General features: G+C 46.4%; 1 protein-coding gene across 11 annotated transcripts in view; it reads right to left on the bottom strand.

Annotated features, from left to right (window-relative positions):
• TRRAP (transformation/transcription domain associated protein) overlaps positions 1-15,759 on the bottom strand; it is a 143,094-nt gene that overhangs the window by 84,156 nt on the left and 43,179 nt on the right. For all 11 annotated transcript variants that reach the window (XM_032755915.2, XM_032755921.2, XM_032755924.2 and 8 more), the window contains 5 exons: positions 13,443-13,608; positions 11,682-11,938; positions 7,389-7,589; positions 4,117-4,268; positions 1,700-1,899 (listed from right to left, as the gene is read on the bottom strand). In XM_032755915.2, coding sequence (XP_032611806.1) covers positions 1,700-1,899; positions 4,117-4,268; positions 7,389-7,589; positions 11,682-11,938; positions 13,443-13,608 — 976 coding nt within the window. The remainder of the gene's footprint in view (positions 1-1,699; positions 1,900-4,116; positions 4,269-7,388; positions 7,590-11,681; positions 11,939-13,442; positions 13,609-15,759) is intronic.

Here is a 15,759-nt window from a genome sequence, read left to right as displayed (position 1 = left end):
TGCGCCTGTAATCCCAGCTACTCAGGAGGGCTGAGGCAAGAGAAGCGCTTCAACCCGGGAGGCAGAGGTTGCAGTGAGCTGAGATCGCACCACTGCACTCCAGCCTGGGCAACAGAGCAAGACTCCGTCCTAAAAAAAAAAAAAATTAGCCAGGCATGGTTGTTATACGCCTGTAGTCCCAGCTACTCAAGAGGATGAGGCAGGAGGATCACTTGAGCTCAGCAGGTAGAGGCTGCAGTGAGCCATGACCACGCCACTGCACTCCAGCCTGGGCAACAAAGCGAGACTCTCTAAAAAGCAAAACAAAACAAAAATTAAAAAAATAAATAAATAAAACCACAATGATGTAACATTTTTTAAAAAAATTATTAAATAGGCCAAGGGGCAGAACATGGGAATGACCATGGGTTATGCTCCGGATATTCCTAACATACAACAACAAAAAGCAACGGCATCCAGCTATGGCAGAGAACAGTCGTCCACAGCATTATTAGGTAATGCCTCGGAGGTACCCAGGTCCAAGGTGGAAGTTACTGAGAAGCTTAGTTTTGCCAGAAAGACAATGTTAACATAGAACAAACACTGAGAAACGATCAAAGTGCTAAATTGTACAGTATTGACCGGTCAGGCCAAGAAAAGTTAAAGGGGAAAATTCTATGTGCTCTGCTGGTTGATCTTAAGGGTGAGGGGCTTTGAGGACATGAACTGGGCAGTGCTACTACAGTGCGGTCTGCAGACGAACTGTGACTGGTCTGGGAGGAGATGCTGAAATTGACAGTAAGTTTTCAGAAACTTATGTAGCAACTGGCAGCAGCATGACATTTTTATTGTCTTTTTTTTTTTCTTTTTGAGATGGAGTTTCGCTCTTGTTGCCCAGGCTGGAGCAATGGCACGATCTCTGCTCACCGCAACCTCCGCCTCCCAGGTCCAAGTGATTCTCCTGCCTCAGCCTCCTGAGTAACTGGGATTACAGGCATGCGCCACCATGCCCGGCTAATTTTGTATTTTTAGTAGAGACAGGGTTTCTCCACGTTGGTCAGGCTGGTTTCAAACTCCCGACCTCAGGTGATACGCCCACCTTGGCCTCCCAAAGTGCTGGGATTATAGGCGTGAGCCACCGCACCTGGCCATTTTTATTGTCTTTTACAAATCACCTACAATGGACTGGAAATAAAAGTGAACAAATACAAGTGGCCCTTCACCACCAAGAGTGTGAGAGCCACTGAAGTGGAGGTGAGCAGCCATTCCAGGCAGGAGGAATGGCAGAATGAGGATCCTGGGGGCAGAAACGGGCATCGCAGCGGAGACTGCGAGGCATGGGTTGGAGAGCAGGGAGCAGGTGATGGCGAAGTTTCTGGAGGGCAAGACTGGCCTTGGAAAACACAGCCAGGCAGAGGAAGGCGAGCAGTGAGTGTGACCACAAACTGTCTGTTTCACAGGCAGCTTGTCCAAAGCACTTGGACACAGAAGTATTATTAAACGGGGTCTATCTTACAAACAAAACTTGGCAGGTAATAACTTTCAAGCTGATATAGCGCCCACCACTGAAATACCAATTATCAATGTAGTAAATGGAAAATTAGAAAAGCCAAAAATCAATCAGCCAAACTCCGCTTTTTCTAGAACAACAAAATGTCCTGAGCAAGTTTTTAAAGCACCTAAAGAAGTCAAAGAACCAATCCCGTGCCCCCGTGCTCACCACACTGCTGGGCGACTGCCACCATCGTATAGTGGCGGATCAAGCTGGCGACGAAGGGCAGGGCGCTGGGCCGCAGGTCCTTAATGACGGCAGACATGAAGGCGCCTGTCAGGGCCTGCTCAAAAGTCTTCCGGGCTGGAGTGTCCTGGGCTTTGTAGCGATGTGAGATGATGACATTGGGGATAGTCTTTTCCGTAAAGCTGAAAGGCAAAATCAGATCTGGCATCACGACACTCAACTCCTGAGCTGATGACTCCACCAGGACTTCTTTTTAAATTTTTAATCTGCTTGCTTCCCTCTTATTCAGACAGGCCTGGGTAATTTATCTGCTTTAATTTTAGCAACACCTGGACAGAGTCTCGCTCTGTCACCCAGGCTGGAGTGCAGTGGCGTGATCTTGGCTCACTGCAACCTCTGCCTCCCGGGTTCATGTGATTCTCCTGCCTCAGTCTCCCAAGTAGCTGAGATTACAGGTGCCTGCCACCACGCCCAGCTAATTTTTTTTGTATTTTTAGTAGAGACGGGATTTCACCATGTTGGCCAGGCTGGTCTCGATGGTCTTGAACTCCTGACCTCAGGTGACCCACCCCCCCACCCCTCACCTCGGCCTTCCAAAGTGCTGGGATTACAGCATGTTTTTTCAGGCTGTAAGTTTCCCTCTGAGTATCACTTTAGCTGCATCCCATTTACATTTGGTCACAAATTATCATTTTCTTGGCTCTTTTTCCTTCCTCCATCCTCAATTTTCCATGGAGGAACTTTCTGTCTGAATGAACATCCTTTAGAATGTTCTTCGCTGAAGATGTGCTGGTGGCAGATTTCTGTTTTTATCTGAAAACATCTTTATTTCATCCTTATTCATGGGTCATACTGCACCAGATATATGACTCTAAGTTGGCAATTCTTTTTTCAAACTAAAGGTTTATTCCACTGTCCAGTGGCTTTCACAGCTTCCAAGTGATCATTCATTTGAATGTCATCTTTTTGTTCTGCCATCTTTTAAGATTTTCCCTTTGTTTCTGATTTGTAGTTGTTTCACTATAGTTTGTCTGTGTGGATTTCTTTTTATTTATCCTGCTTTGGATTCACTCAACATCTTGGATCTGCACACTGTTTAATTTTTTCATCAGTTCTGGGAAATTCTCAGTCATTATGTCTCTGCTCTTTTTGAGGGGTTTCAAGTAAATGATGCTACTTCCCTCTACTCTTCATGTCTCTTACTCTCTCTTGAATTCTTCATCTTTTCTCTCTCTGCATGTGTTCTGGATAAGTATTCGACAACTTTTAAAGGTTCTCTCTCTTTAACTTTTTGGGCAATTTTTATAGGTTTCTGTTTCTTGGAGGTATTTTCAAGTTTGTCTTTCATTAATTTAAACATTCTAAGCATAGTTACAACCTAGTTCTGATAATCCTAACACCTGAAGCCTGTGTGGGTATATTTCTGCCTTCCATTGATTCTGCTGGCTCTTACTCATGTTGTTTTATTTCCTTGTGCATTTGGTTACCTTGACTCCTCTCTCTTCAATGTCCTTTAAACAACTGAGCACCTACTATATACTCAGCATCACTTCTGATGCGGTGAAGAATGTGAAAATATATAGGAAAAAATCCATCCCCTGAAACTTACAATGCAGAAAAATGGTATGCATGTGTTACCTCAAACGATCATTACATGGCCGGGCGCGGTGGCTCACGCTTGTAATCCCAGCACTTTGGGAGGCCGAGGCGGGCGGATCACGAGGTCAGGAGATCGAGACCATGGTGAAACCCCGTCTCTACTAAAAATACAAAAAATTAGCCGGGCGTGGTGGTGGGCGCCTGCAGTCCCAGCTACTCGGAGAGGCTGAGGCAGGAGAATGGCGTGAACCCAGGAGGCGGAGCTTGCAGTGAGCCGAGATTGCGCCACTGCACTCCAGCCTGGGCGACAGAGCGAGACTCCGTCTCAAAAAAAAAAAAAAAAAAAAAAGATCATTACATTAAGGTCATGCACAGTCTCAAGAGTTAAGAGCAAGACACAGACATCACATGAGAAATATCTGGAGAAAGATCACTGTGAACTGAAAATGCAGAGGGTCCACTGCATGCCTGTCAGGTGCTAGCTGCTGTGGACAGAATGGTGAGACAAAAGGAGGGAGAAGGGACATGACCCTTGATTTCTTCACACTTACAAACTAATGGAGGAGGTGACAAGACACAATAAAGGCAGACAACAACTGTGATCCCTTCTAATTCTCAAGCACCCAGTTCTCCTTTCCATTTTCTCTAAGGCCCCAAGAAGAAGGAGTAGGTAGATAATACGGCATCTGCTGAACTTAAAGGAGCCTGCTCCTAGCGCTAGGAAACCTGGGAGGCCCTCTGCAGCCCCAATTCCTAAAACAGGATCCACCCAATCGCACAGAAGGAAGCGGCCGACATACTTGGGGTGTGCCAAGAGCTGGTAGAGTGCGTGCTTGTTGTCCTCCAGGCTCATCATGGCCACCAGGAAGCATTTGATCACTTCCCATGCCTGCCTCCGGTAGTAGGGCTCAGTGTTGGCACTTTTCAGGCAGTCCAGAGCAGTTTCAATGGCCTACGACCAAGACACAAAGAAACTACAGTTTGTGCTGAAATTACATGATTGTGAAAAGCTTTCACTGAAAGCATCTGCAGCACCCAGAAGAATCTTTTTTTTTTTTGAGACGGAGTCTCGCTGTGTCGCCCAGGCTGGAGTGCAGTGGCATGTATCTCGGCTCACTGCAAGCTCCGCCTCCCGGGTTCACGCCATTCTCCTGCTTCAGCCTCCCGAGTAGCTAGGACTACAGGCGCCCGCCACCATGTCCAGCTAAGTTTTTTGTATTTTTAGTAGAGTCGGGGTTTCACCGTGTTAGCCAGGATGGTCTCAATCTCCTGACCTTGTGATCTGCCCGCCTCGGCCTCCCAAAGTGCTGGGATAACAGGCGTGAGCCACTGGGCCCGGCCGCACCCAAAAGAATCTTTTTTTTTTTTGAGATGGAGTCTCGCTCTGTCGCCCAGGCTGGAGTGCAGTGGTGCCATCTCCGCTCACTGCAAGCTCCGCCTCCTGGGTTCATGCCATTCTCCTGCCTCAGCCTCCCGAGTAGCTGGGACCACAGGCACCCGCCACCACACCCAGCTAATTTTTTTGGTATTTTTAGTAGAGACAGGGTTTCACCGTGTTAGCCAGGATGGTCTCGATCACCCAGAAGAATCTTAATGCACGTTTCTAGACAGGCGCCTTAACCAACTAAGCCATGGCACCAGTCTCATGCATATTTTCTTTTGAAGAGAGCACAGTGGGCCAATACAGCTTAATAGGTATTCACCTGGTGAAGCTTCCAAAAGAGGCGGTGGAAGTATCATGAAATAAGGAATTGCACAGTTCAAATTAAAATGCCAAGATGGAGTTTAACAATTTCATGTTCAAATAGCCGATGGCAGATTACAGGAACTAAGTGAGCTCGGAGAGCCTCTTGTGGTAGATTTGCTGGGTTAAACCAGATTCTGCCTCACCTACACACTCTTCAAGGTCCTAACAAGAATAATAATGAATTTTCTGCAAAGCAGACTTTCCAGTGCCTAGGTCGAAAACTGAAAGATGGCTTTCTTAAGCTTTTACTAACCTCACTCTTTAAGAAAGAAAAAGGTTGACATCATTTTTTTCAGAAAGCCTACATAGCTACATGCACACATTTTTATTCTATTCATTCCCATGGGGTTGACTGAGATAGTGGCGAAGACACAACCACACACAAAAGTAATCTGAAGCCTTTAACAGCCAAGACATTCACCTTAACAATAATTATGTACATATAAATCAAATAACTAATCTTTGTTAAAAATTTACCCAGGCCCTGTGTGAGGAACCAGGAGAGGGTGATGACAGGGACAGAGGCCCTCCCTCTCCAGCCCCTGCCAGGCTTAGAGACACACAGTGCACACAAGCATGACAACAGCTCCTCCCCAGATGAACCCCAGCTTGAGTGTCCGTGCTCTTCGGGGGTACTGCAGAAATGCATGTGATCTGATCAGTAACAGTTATAAATGGTGATACTTTCTAAAATTTTATTTTTCAGAATCAATATAACATATGAGCCAATTACCTGCCAAAAATAATCAAGGACTGCCAAGTGCACCAAAAGCAGAATGGTTTAATGGAAACTCACTGGCGCTTGGCTTAGCCATGCTCATCTTTCCCTTTACCTCATGGGCTCCTTAGCTATGCCAGGTGTGCTGCAGCCAGTGCCAGGAGGATGGCGTTCTGCTCCGAAAGAATGCCTTGACAGGCATCATGGTGAGCCTCTGTAAGGGGGCCCAGACCTTTACGATCCTGTCTCTGCAAAACCTGATTTCTTCCAGACTTCAGCTGCTTTGGGGCAAAACTACTTCTAAAGGGAATTTTTGGGGGGTGGGGGGTGCTCTTAGTCTATACAGAGTCAAATAAAATACGCAAAAGACAGAATTTTAGCCATCCAATTCTCTTAGGAGAGTAGCATTCATTTGGAAAGTATGTGGATGAAGGTTTGGGTTAGAAGCTGAGACTGCACCCACCCTGAGGCTGGAGAGGGAACAGTGCTTCATAAGGCGGGAGTTGGGGAGGGCTGGGGATGAGGCACAGGCTTGAGGAAGTTGGGGGGGACAGGCTGACTGAGATGATGACAGAAAACAACTCCAGAGTGACGCTTATCTGTACTGGCTTCTCCCTCCCCAATGTTTACTCATGGACGCAGAAGCCACTACATGGGCACACGTCTTCTACAAAGGTAAACACACCCAGTACTACACAATGATGCAGCAGGGCAGGGAGGAGTTAGACAGAGCAAAGGGAGGGCCTGGAGCAGTTCCAGGCCACACAATGCTGGCTGAAGACTAGATCTGCAAGAGGCTCAGGACCCCAGCAGGCAGCCAGCTTACTGAAATGCCCAACTCACGTGGATCCACTCAAACACTACGATAATATCCTTAAAAAAATACCCAATACACAACAGCTAGATGATGTCCTGCAAAGACATGGAAACAAGTGCTGCCACCATGTGGGGAAGGACTGGTGACAGAGTCAGGGGGAAAAGCCAACGTGACGATGGGATGATGCTGACACAGAACTAGGACAGGGAGCAGAAAAGTCAGCAGGGCAGGGAGGAGAGATGGTGAGTGTTCAACACAGACAGGGCAAAGGCAGCGGGCAGGACACTCCAGCAGGGTGCGGGGGCACTGTCTGCTTTTTACACGGTAAAAACAAGGATCTCTAAAGGGCCTAACAGAGACCCAGGAGCTGTCGGCAGTGGGATGAGAGACAGGAATGAGAAAGCACGAGTTGCGTTTGGATAGAGAATGGGAGAAAGCGAGGCACTGAGTGTGGCTGCGAAGACAGACAGGCATGGACTCTACTCAGGTTCTCAGTAAGCCTGCTAGGCATCAGAATGGAAGGAGTTCACGGCAGGATGGGCTGGCATCTCCTCCTGGTCACCAGGAGAGGGGGCTGCTCCAGGGTCCCAAGTTCTCAGGTGACACCCCTCCACTGGTCTCCTGGCTTTAGGAAAAGCCCCTGTGCCAACCAGGCTGATCACCTGATACATCTGGTTCTACTCAGAGATTGCCTAAGGCACAGGTCTAATTAACACTTCACATAGACTGAAACATAGTATCTTCACAAGGCTTAAAACAAAACAACATTGTCACAGAGCTCCAAGCTTACCTTCTCCATGGGGAGCTGGAGAGAGGCTTTGCAGTCGGAGAACTCCACAGTGATGCTAGGGCCCTGAACCTCAGTCACAACGTAGTGCAGCTTCTGCGACTCCTTCAGCATCTTCCTGTTACTGCCGCCAAACTTACCCAGCACACGGTAGGCCACGTGGGAGATGCTGTCGGCAGGGTTGCGTAAGGTGCGCCACAGAGCCTGAAAATCAGCATGCTTTCATTAAGGTCCTCTTAAGGTAATGCCTTCATGAGGTTCGGATCAAAACTCAAAGGGAGGCCAGGCATAGTGGCTCATGCCTGTAATCCCAGAACTTTGGAAGGCTGAGGCAGGTGGATCACCTGAGGTCAGGAGTTCGAGACCGGCCTGGTCAACAGGGCAAAATCCCACCTCTACTAAATATACAAAAATTAGCCAGGCGTGGTGGCAGGCTGTTGTAATCCCAGCTATTTGGGATGCTGAGGTAGGAGAATCACTTGAACCCAGGAGGCAGAGGTTGTAGTGAGCTGAGATCACACCACTGCACTCCAGCCTGGGCGACAGAGCGAGACTCCATGTCAAAAAAAACCCTCAAAGTGATGGAACACTGCTTGGCGACAATCCTTCCTCCCACCTCTGTTACCCAAACACACCGTTCTCCCTTCTTTGGAGAAACCAATGTTATTAGTCTTCCATGTTCTTCCAAGGAAGTTTTATGTCTTTATAAAGAAAGTACCTGTGTAAACATAAATGTTCATCCATGCTCCTGGAATATAAATAGCAGCATACTATAAGTGCTGCAGAGCTCCAAAGCAAGAAAACTAAGCAGTATCTTGTTTAGGTACATGCTGCTCACGCCTGTAATCCCAGCACTTTGGGAGGCTGAGGTGGGCGGATCACCTGAAGTCAGTAGTTCGAGACCAGCCTGACCAACATGGAGAAACCCTGTCTACTAAAAATACAAAATTAGCTGGGCGTGGTGGCACATGCCTGTAATCCCAGCTACTGGGGAGGCTGAGGCAGAAGAATCGCTTGAACCCAGGAGGCGGAGGTTTTGGTGAGCTGAGATTGCGCCACTGCACTCCAACCTGGGCAACAAGAGCGAAACTCCATCTCAAAAAAAAAAAAAAAAAAAAAAAATGGGTGGGGAGGAGCATGCAGGTGAATGTGACTTAGCAGTGAGGTTCCAGTCCCGGGTGGGATGGCAACTTCTCAGGTTTTTAAGTCTATTTATTAGGCGTTATAACTTACAAACATGACATAAATTGTCTCATACACTTCAAATCTTACATTAGAAAGGGTGGCAAATGAAAAATACAGATCACAAAGGTACCTGCATTACAGGACTACGGAGAAGAAGTAAGTTAATGTGGACTCTGCATTTAAGAAACATTCGCACTCAACTGTCACAAAAAACTGTAAATTTCCCCTCATTTTTTTGTCTGAATTATCAGAGGTCCTAAAAATTACTACAGGTCACTATGTAAGTCTATTTTCTTTTTTTTTTTTTTTTTTTTTTTTTTTTGGAGATGGAGTCTCGCTCTGTCAACCAGGCTGGAGTGCAGTGGTGCAATCTCAGCTCACTGCAACCACCACCTCCCAGGTCCAAGCAAGCAATCCTCCCACCTCAGCCTCCTGAGCAGCTAAGATTACAGGCATGCACCACCATGCCCAGCTAATTTTTTTTAGTGCAGATAGGGTTTCACCTTGCTGGCCAGGCTGGTCTTGAACTCCTGACCTCAAGTGATCCACCCGCCTCAGCCTCCCAAAGTGCTGGGATTACAGGCGTGAGCCACTGCACGCGGCCATAAGTCTATTTTCTTAAATCACCTTCCATTTAACGATGCCAAATATTCATGTCTAGCGATACTCCCTAACATAAAATCTTGGTACTTTTCTCTAAACCAAGCAAAATTCCAATTTCTCTTACGTTCCTGTAGATTCAAACAGGCTTCTTAATAATTGTCAGAAAGGTACTCTAAGACCTCTCGCCTCATTTACCCTCCACCTGGCCCACCCAACCCTTGGGTGTCCTCAGGAGGGGGCAGCCATGGGAACAAGCATGCCCTCCTGCTGTGCTCGCATGGCCTTAGCTGGTTGATGGGACTGGGAGAGGCTGACCCTGTGCCGTGCATCTGGAGGCCTGTGGTGGTTCCTGTGGCCTTGACCCTGTGTGTGTCTTTTGGGCTATCTGCCTCATGGATGGTGATAGGGCCTAAGAACCACCTCCTCCTCCTCTCCCACAAGCTGCTCATGCACCCTGGGTCAGGCACACGGTTTGCCTTGTAGAACCGATACTACTGTTCTAAAGGCAGGCTCTCATCAATCCTCCAGGTGACCAGCAGGGACTCTGACCCACGCCCTATGCCATCTTTATCTTTTGTTTTTTTTTTTTTTGAAACAGGGTCTTGTTCTGTCACTCAGGTTGGAGTACAGTGGTTCAATCTTGGCTCACTGTAGCCTCAGCCTCCTGAGTTCAACTGATTCTTCCACCTCAAACTCGTGAGTAGCTGGGACTACAGGCATGTACCATCACACCCAGCTAATTTTTTATATTTTTAGTAGAGATGGGATTTCACCATGTTGCCCAGGCTGATCTCGAACTCCTAGGCTCAAGCAATGCTCCTGCCTCGGCCTCCCAAAGTGCTGGGATTACAGGTGTGAGCCATCACACCTGGCCCCTATGCCATCTTCTTCCAGCCTAGATGAAGCCCAAGATCTAAATCTCAGGACAGGGAGGGAAAATCTCCCAACCTCAAACTCAGTCCTAGCTGCAGTCTCCAATCTAATTTGTCCAGAGACTCCTAGGAGTAACTGAGCCTCTATCATCTAAAGCTCATACTCTGACTCCTATCTGGGGCCAAATACTTGATACTAAAGGGGCAGATGCTTTGAGACACACACCCTAACCCTCCAACAATTACCAAGCAGATCACAAATCAGTAACAACAGCAAAATACGTAGGAAAAACTAACTTTAACATATCAACTTTTTTTCTTTTTTTTTTGAGACAGTTCAAGCAATTCTCCTGCTCAGCCTCCCGAGTAGCTGGGATTACAGGGGCTTGCTACCATGCCCGGCTAACTTTTGTATTTTTAGTAGAGACAGGGTTTCGCCATGTTGGCCAGGCTGGTTTCGAACTCCAGGACGCAAGTGATCTGCCTGCCTCAGCCTCCCAAAGTGCTGGGATTACAGGCGTGAGCCACAGTGCCTGGCCAACATATGAACTTTAATAAACAAATATACAAGTGTTTTCAAAACAACCTCCTTTATTATCTGCTTCTTTTTCCCTTTGGGTAGGGTGGAGCAAACACCTATATCTTTCCTTTAGAGTCAATATCCCTTTACTACGTAACTGAAGATCTTTCCTGGATAGAGAGGTTCTAACTGGAAGCAATGGTGGCCATATAGTAACCATAACACCTGCCTTAATCAGTCATCAACTTATTAAGAATATAACCCTCGCCAGGCACGGTGGCTCGCGGCTGTAATCCCAGCACTTTGGGAGGCTGAGGCGGGCGGATCATGAGGTCGGGAGTTTGAGACCAGCCTGGCCAATATGGTGAAACCCCATCTCTACTAAAATACAAAAATTAGCCGGGCATGGTGGTGTGCGCCTGTAGTCCCAGCTACTCAGGAGGCTGAGACAGAAGAATTGCTTGAACCCAGGAGGCGGAGGTTGCAGTGAGCTGAGATCATGCCACTGCACTCCAGCCTGGGAGACAGAGCAAGGCTCTATCACAAAAAAAAAAAAAAAAAAAAAAAAAAAGAATATAACCCTTGTGAAAGCTCTCTGAAAAACAGGCAAAGCTGCAAAATAATGTCCATTCAGTACCAACAGTATTTCTTTACACATTTCCTCTTTTTTTTTGAGACAGGGTCTGATTTTGTCACCTAGGCTGGAGTGCAGCAGTGAGATCTTGCCTCGCTGCAGCCTCGACCTCCCTGGGCTCAGGTGATCCCCCTGCCTCAGCCCCAAGTAGCTGGGATTACAGGTGTGGGCCACCATGCTTGGCTAATTTTTGTATTTTTTGTAGAGATGGGTTTTCACCATGTTGCCCAGGCTGGTCTCCAACTCCTGGGCTCAAGCGATCCACCCTCTTCGGCCTCCCAAAGTGCTGGGATTACAGTCAGGAGACACCGTGCCCAGCCTTCTTTACGTATTTCAATCCACCAGAAGACTCACAAAGATGAAGTAAGCAGAGAGCTGTACCGGTACATCTTGCAGAGAGCCCACTCTTGAGTACGGAGAGCCCAATGACAGCCCACTGCTTCCGGGGAAGCAGCCAGCTAACAACCCCACTAAAATCTCACCTGCATGAGCTCTGCGCGCACCGGCTGGATGTGGTCATAGAGGAAGTCGGGCTGCAGGTTGTCTACACACAGCTCCAGCGTCCTGAGGCCTTGGCTGACCAATGTCTGAGACCCATTGAGTGCAGACACCAAGGGATCCATAAGCATGGGCAGGTACGGCAAGAGCGAGCTCAGCCGCACGGGGACGGTGAGACACAGCTCCACAAAGAGGTCCTTCATGTGCTGCTTGTGCAGGCCACTCTGAAGCATGTTCAGCCCTAGGGAAGGGGGTGCAGCCGTCAGAGAGAGAAGATGCTCCCCGGACTCGGGCCCAGGTGAAACACACAAAAGAACTGCCCCTCCTTCTCTCCTGCACATCAGCACAACTGCAGGAAGACCTCTGTGCCCTTAGAATCCACCGTTACATCTGTCCCATAATTGCACTCACGAGCCCTTCTGAGTGGCAGCATGTAATTGTTATAAATTATAATTTAAATTATAATCATAGTCCTATATCCTTTTAATATCATAAATTATTTTTTAATTACGTTGTACTATCAGACTTTCAGTAAACCACAGTTGAGGTCTATTCTCTAAACAGTTTTTAAAACTAATTTTTGTGTACTACAAATGGCGAGGAGCCTCTTTCTGATAAAGTCCACCTCCCCACCACTCATGAGGACAGTTAAGGATTTACTGACCCCATTCCTGAGACAGTGCCACTGAGAGCCGAGACTGGCTAAAAACAGAAAGGCGTGTGGCAGTGGACCGGAGAAAAGGCACGTCCTGCGCGGCACAGGCAGGCAGGATGAAGGACGAGAGCTCAGGGAGAAGAGGAGCCATCAGGGATGGCCTCACGGGGCAGCAGAACCAGGTCCCAAATCCAGAGGATAGAGGAGGGCAAGGGGCTGAGTTCCCAGCACAGGGTCAGCTTGAATGAGACCGGGAGGGAGGAACACCCTTGGGGACAGCTGAGAGCCCAGGAGGAAATCAGACTGTGCGAACAGGGGCTCGGGCAGGGATCAACTAGAGACAGGGTTAAATCCGGACATGGAGCCAGGTTATGGGGCACTCCCATGGCGGATTCATCGCCATTTCAGTCAACAGTAAAGGATGTCCCTGCTGCCTCCTGGGTAGCCTATGTCACTTCTCTAAGGAAGTTAAGGAAACACATGAGAAGGGTCAATCCCTTGCCAAGAGCTCACCTTACCAAGAAGTGTAATGAATTCCTGGGACAGTGTTTCCAATCAGCACACACCCCATCAGCATTCAATGAACCCAGATCCCTGTTAACTATGTACCTTGAGAGCATTCCTAATTATACAGGAATTACAGGATTCTGGCTATGCAAATCAAAAGCTAAATGAAAATATAAACTAACTGTAAGTCAACTTTGTCACCTGCTTTTTCTTTTTTTGTTCTGATTCTCTTTCAATCTAGGAATCTCTAATCTTACTAAACCACTAGAAATCGTTTTCTAGACTTGCTTACCAAACACCATAAAAATGCAACCAAACCCTAGTCAGGACAACTAAAACCTAAATCCCATTCAATGCTGAGGAGGGAGGGGAAGGGCCCATCCCTGAAGGCAGTGCCCTTCAAAGTCCCAGTAGAGGACTGGGGCCGGGGAAGAGGAGCAGGGAGGCGGCGGATGTGAAACATCCCATCCCACCAACCATGACCCTCACCAGTTACAGAGGATGAAACCCAGCAATCAGAATGGCTAGACACATGACTAAATGACACACAAGACTAAAAGGCAACCAAAGTCACTGCTCTGACCTTGCAGGAGGTTTGGAAGGAGAGGCAAGAACTCCTGATACAAGAGATCGTGGCTGCCTCCACCAATAGAGCGAAACAGCGCCCGTAGCAGCAAGAAGTAGTTGTAGGGTTCTTTGGCAGTCTGTGCGAGCTCCATAGAGCTGTTCACAATCTTGTGCAAGTGAGGCTGCAGGGTGGAGAAGACGCAGGTTAGTGGCATCTAAATGAGGAGGATCTACAACCTCCAGACTCTAAAGTGTCACTGCAATCCGACAGCAATGGAAGGCAATTCTGATGTGTTTACTCCAAAGGGAAAAAACCAAACAAGCACATTCCAATCTTTATTTAACTCAAAATAGTTTATCTTAAAGTATATGTTGGTATCTGTAACAAATGAAATGCAAAAAGTTACCTACAGGGGCCAGGCAAGGTGGCTCCAGCCTGTAATCCCAGCACTTTGGGAGGCCAAGGGAGGCAGATTATCTGAGGTCAGGAGTATGAGATCAGCCTGGCCAACATGGTGAAACCCTGTCTCTACTAAAAATACAAAATTAGCCGGCTGTGGTGGCACGTGCCTGTAATCCCAGCTACTAGAGAGGCTGAGGCAAGAGAATTGCTTGAGCCCAGGAGGCAGAGGTTGCAGTGAGCCAAGATGGCATCATCACACTCCAGCCGGGACAACAAGAGTGAAACTCTGTCTCAAAAAAAAAAAAAAAGTAACCTACAGGAACTGAAATTGTACTACCAATCAAATAAGATGTATGCAAAGTGTAAAAAAATCTCAAAAGACATTGAAGATTATAGTGTTTTGGAAGACTTAATTGGAAAATATTTTTGTATAAATCTTTCTTTTAAAAAACCACTCTACTAGATCATACTAGCTTTAATCAAAATTTTAAACCATATTAACTTTTTATTTTGTCAAATCCTAGTTTTGACATGTCACATGCTAAGTTTAACATGAAAATTTTTTGCATGTGTATTTAAGCAATTATAAATTCTTGGTATAGTCACTGATATGGTTCCAAATTTATTACGATATATGGCAGAATATATTTATTTTACAAAACTATATGTATTATTCTGGACAAAAAGTTCTATGAAAATTGTTCCTTGAATACTTTTCTTAAACATTCCAACATTTTTTCTTTCTTTTTTTCTTTTTTTTTTTTTTGAGAAAGGGTCTCACTCTGTCTCCCAGGCTGGAGTGAGTATAGTCAGTGGCACAATCTCGGCTCACTGCAACCTCCACCTCCCAGGTTCAAGCAATTCTCCTGTCTCAGCCTCCTGAGTAGCTGGGATTACAGGCATGAGCCACCACGCCTGGCCACATTCCAACATTTGATTTGTCCCGATAGGTTTTATTCTGGGCTTTTTTGCTGTTGTTCTGCATACTCATATCTAATGCTGGCAAAACATGAATTATTTGAGGATAATGAAGACACAGATTATAATTATCTTATATCTTTAAATTTAAAAATAAGTATTTTCCCTTTTGTTTTGGAGACAGGATCTCACTCTGTCACCCAAGCTGAAGTGCACTGCAGCCTCAACCTCCTAGCTCATTCAAACGATCCTCTCTCTTTGGCTTCCTGAGTAGCTGGGACTATAAGTGCACACTACCACATCCAGCTAATTTTTTTTTTAATTAATTTTGTAGAGATAGGGTCTCACTATGCTGCCCAGTCTGGTCTTGAACTCCTGGGTTCAAGCAATCCTCCTGCCTCAGCCTCCCAAAGTGCTAGAATTATAAGATTATAGGTGTGAGCTACCACGCCTAACAATTACTCTCCCATATTAACACAAAAGTTAAGGTTGTTGATAAGTAATTATTACAGAACTGTGAAAAGAAAACAAGGAAAGCACAGGTTACTAGAGCTCTGTGTCACCATCTGTGCAATTACTCCAAATGAACAAATCTTATTTACATCTTCAAATTTTCCCAAGAAAGCATCTCTTTTGACATATTCAATTTTCTATAGAAATTAAGATATTTTGCCACAAGACGGAGTGCATTTTTATAAGGTTTTTATTCTACCACCTGCTGCTTTTAGTGATATAACTACGGATGGGTTTTACCCATTTGCTAGACTCAAATAACAGATGAGATCCAATTACATAGGATTAGTCATCTATAAAAATGTATGATGGGACATCTTCTCTAAGATGTTCTTAATAAAGAAGCACAGACTGATCAGAATTTTTTATTGAAAGGGGAAAAAGAAAGAAATAGTCCTGAAATGTGTCATTTACACACTGCCAAGACTGTTAACACAGAGAAAACACAAAACCTGAGTGAAGGCCAGGTGCAGTGGTTCACACTTGTAATCCCAGCACT

This window comes from Hylobates moloch, unplaced genomic scaffold (assembly GCF_009828535.3).
Source record: "Hylobates moloch isolate HMO894 unplaced genomic scaffold, HMol_V3 SCAFFOLD_1, whole genome shotgun sequence".
Classification (NCBI taxonomy): domain Eukaryota; kingdom Metazoa; phylum Chordata; class Mammalia; order Primates; family Hylobatidae; genus Hylobates; species Hylobates moloch.
The sequence above is the reverse complement of the archived record's forward strand: the minus strand, read 5'-3'. Positions and strand labels throughout refer to the sequence as shown.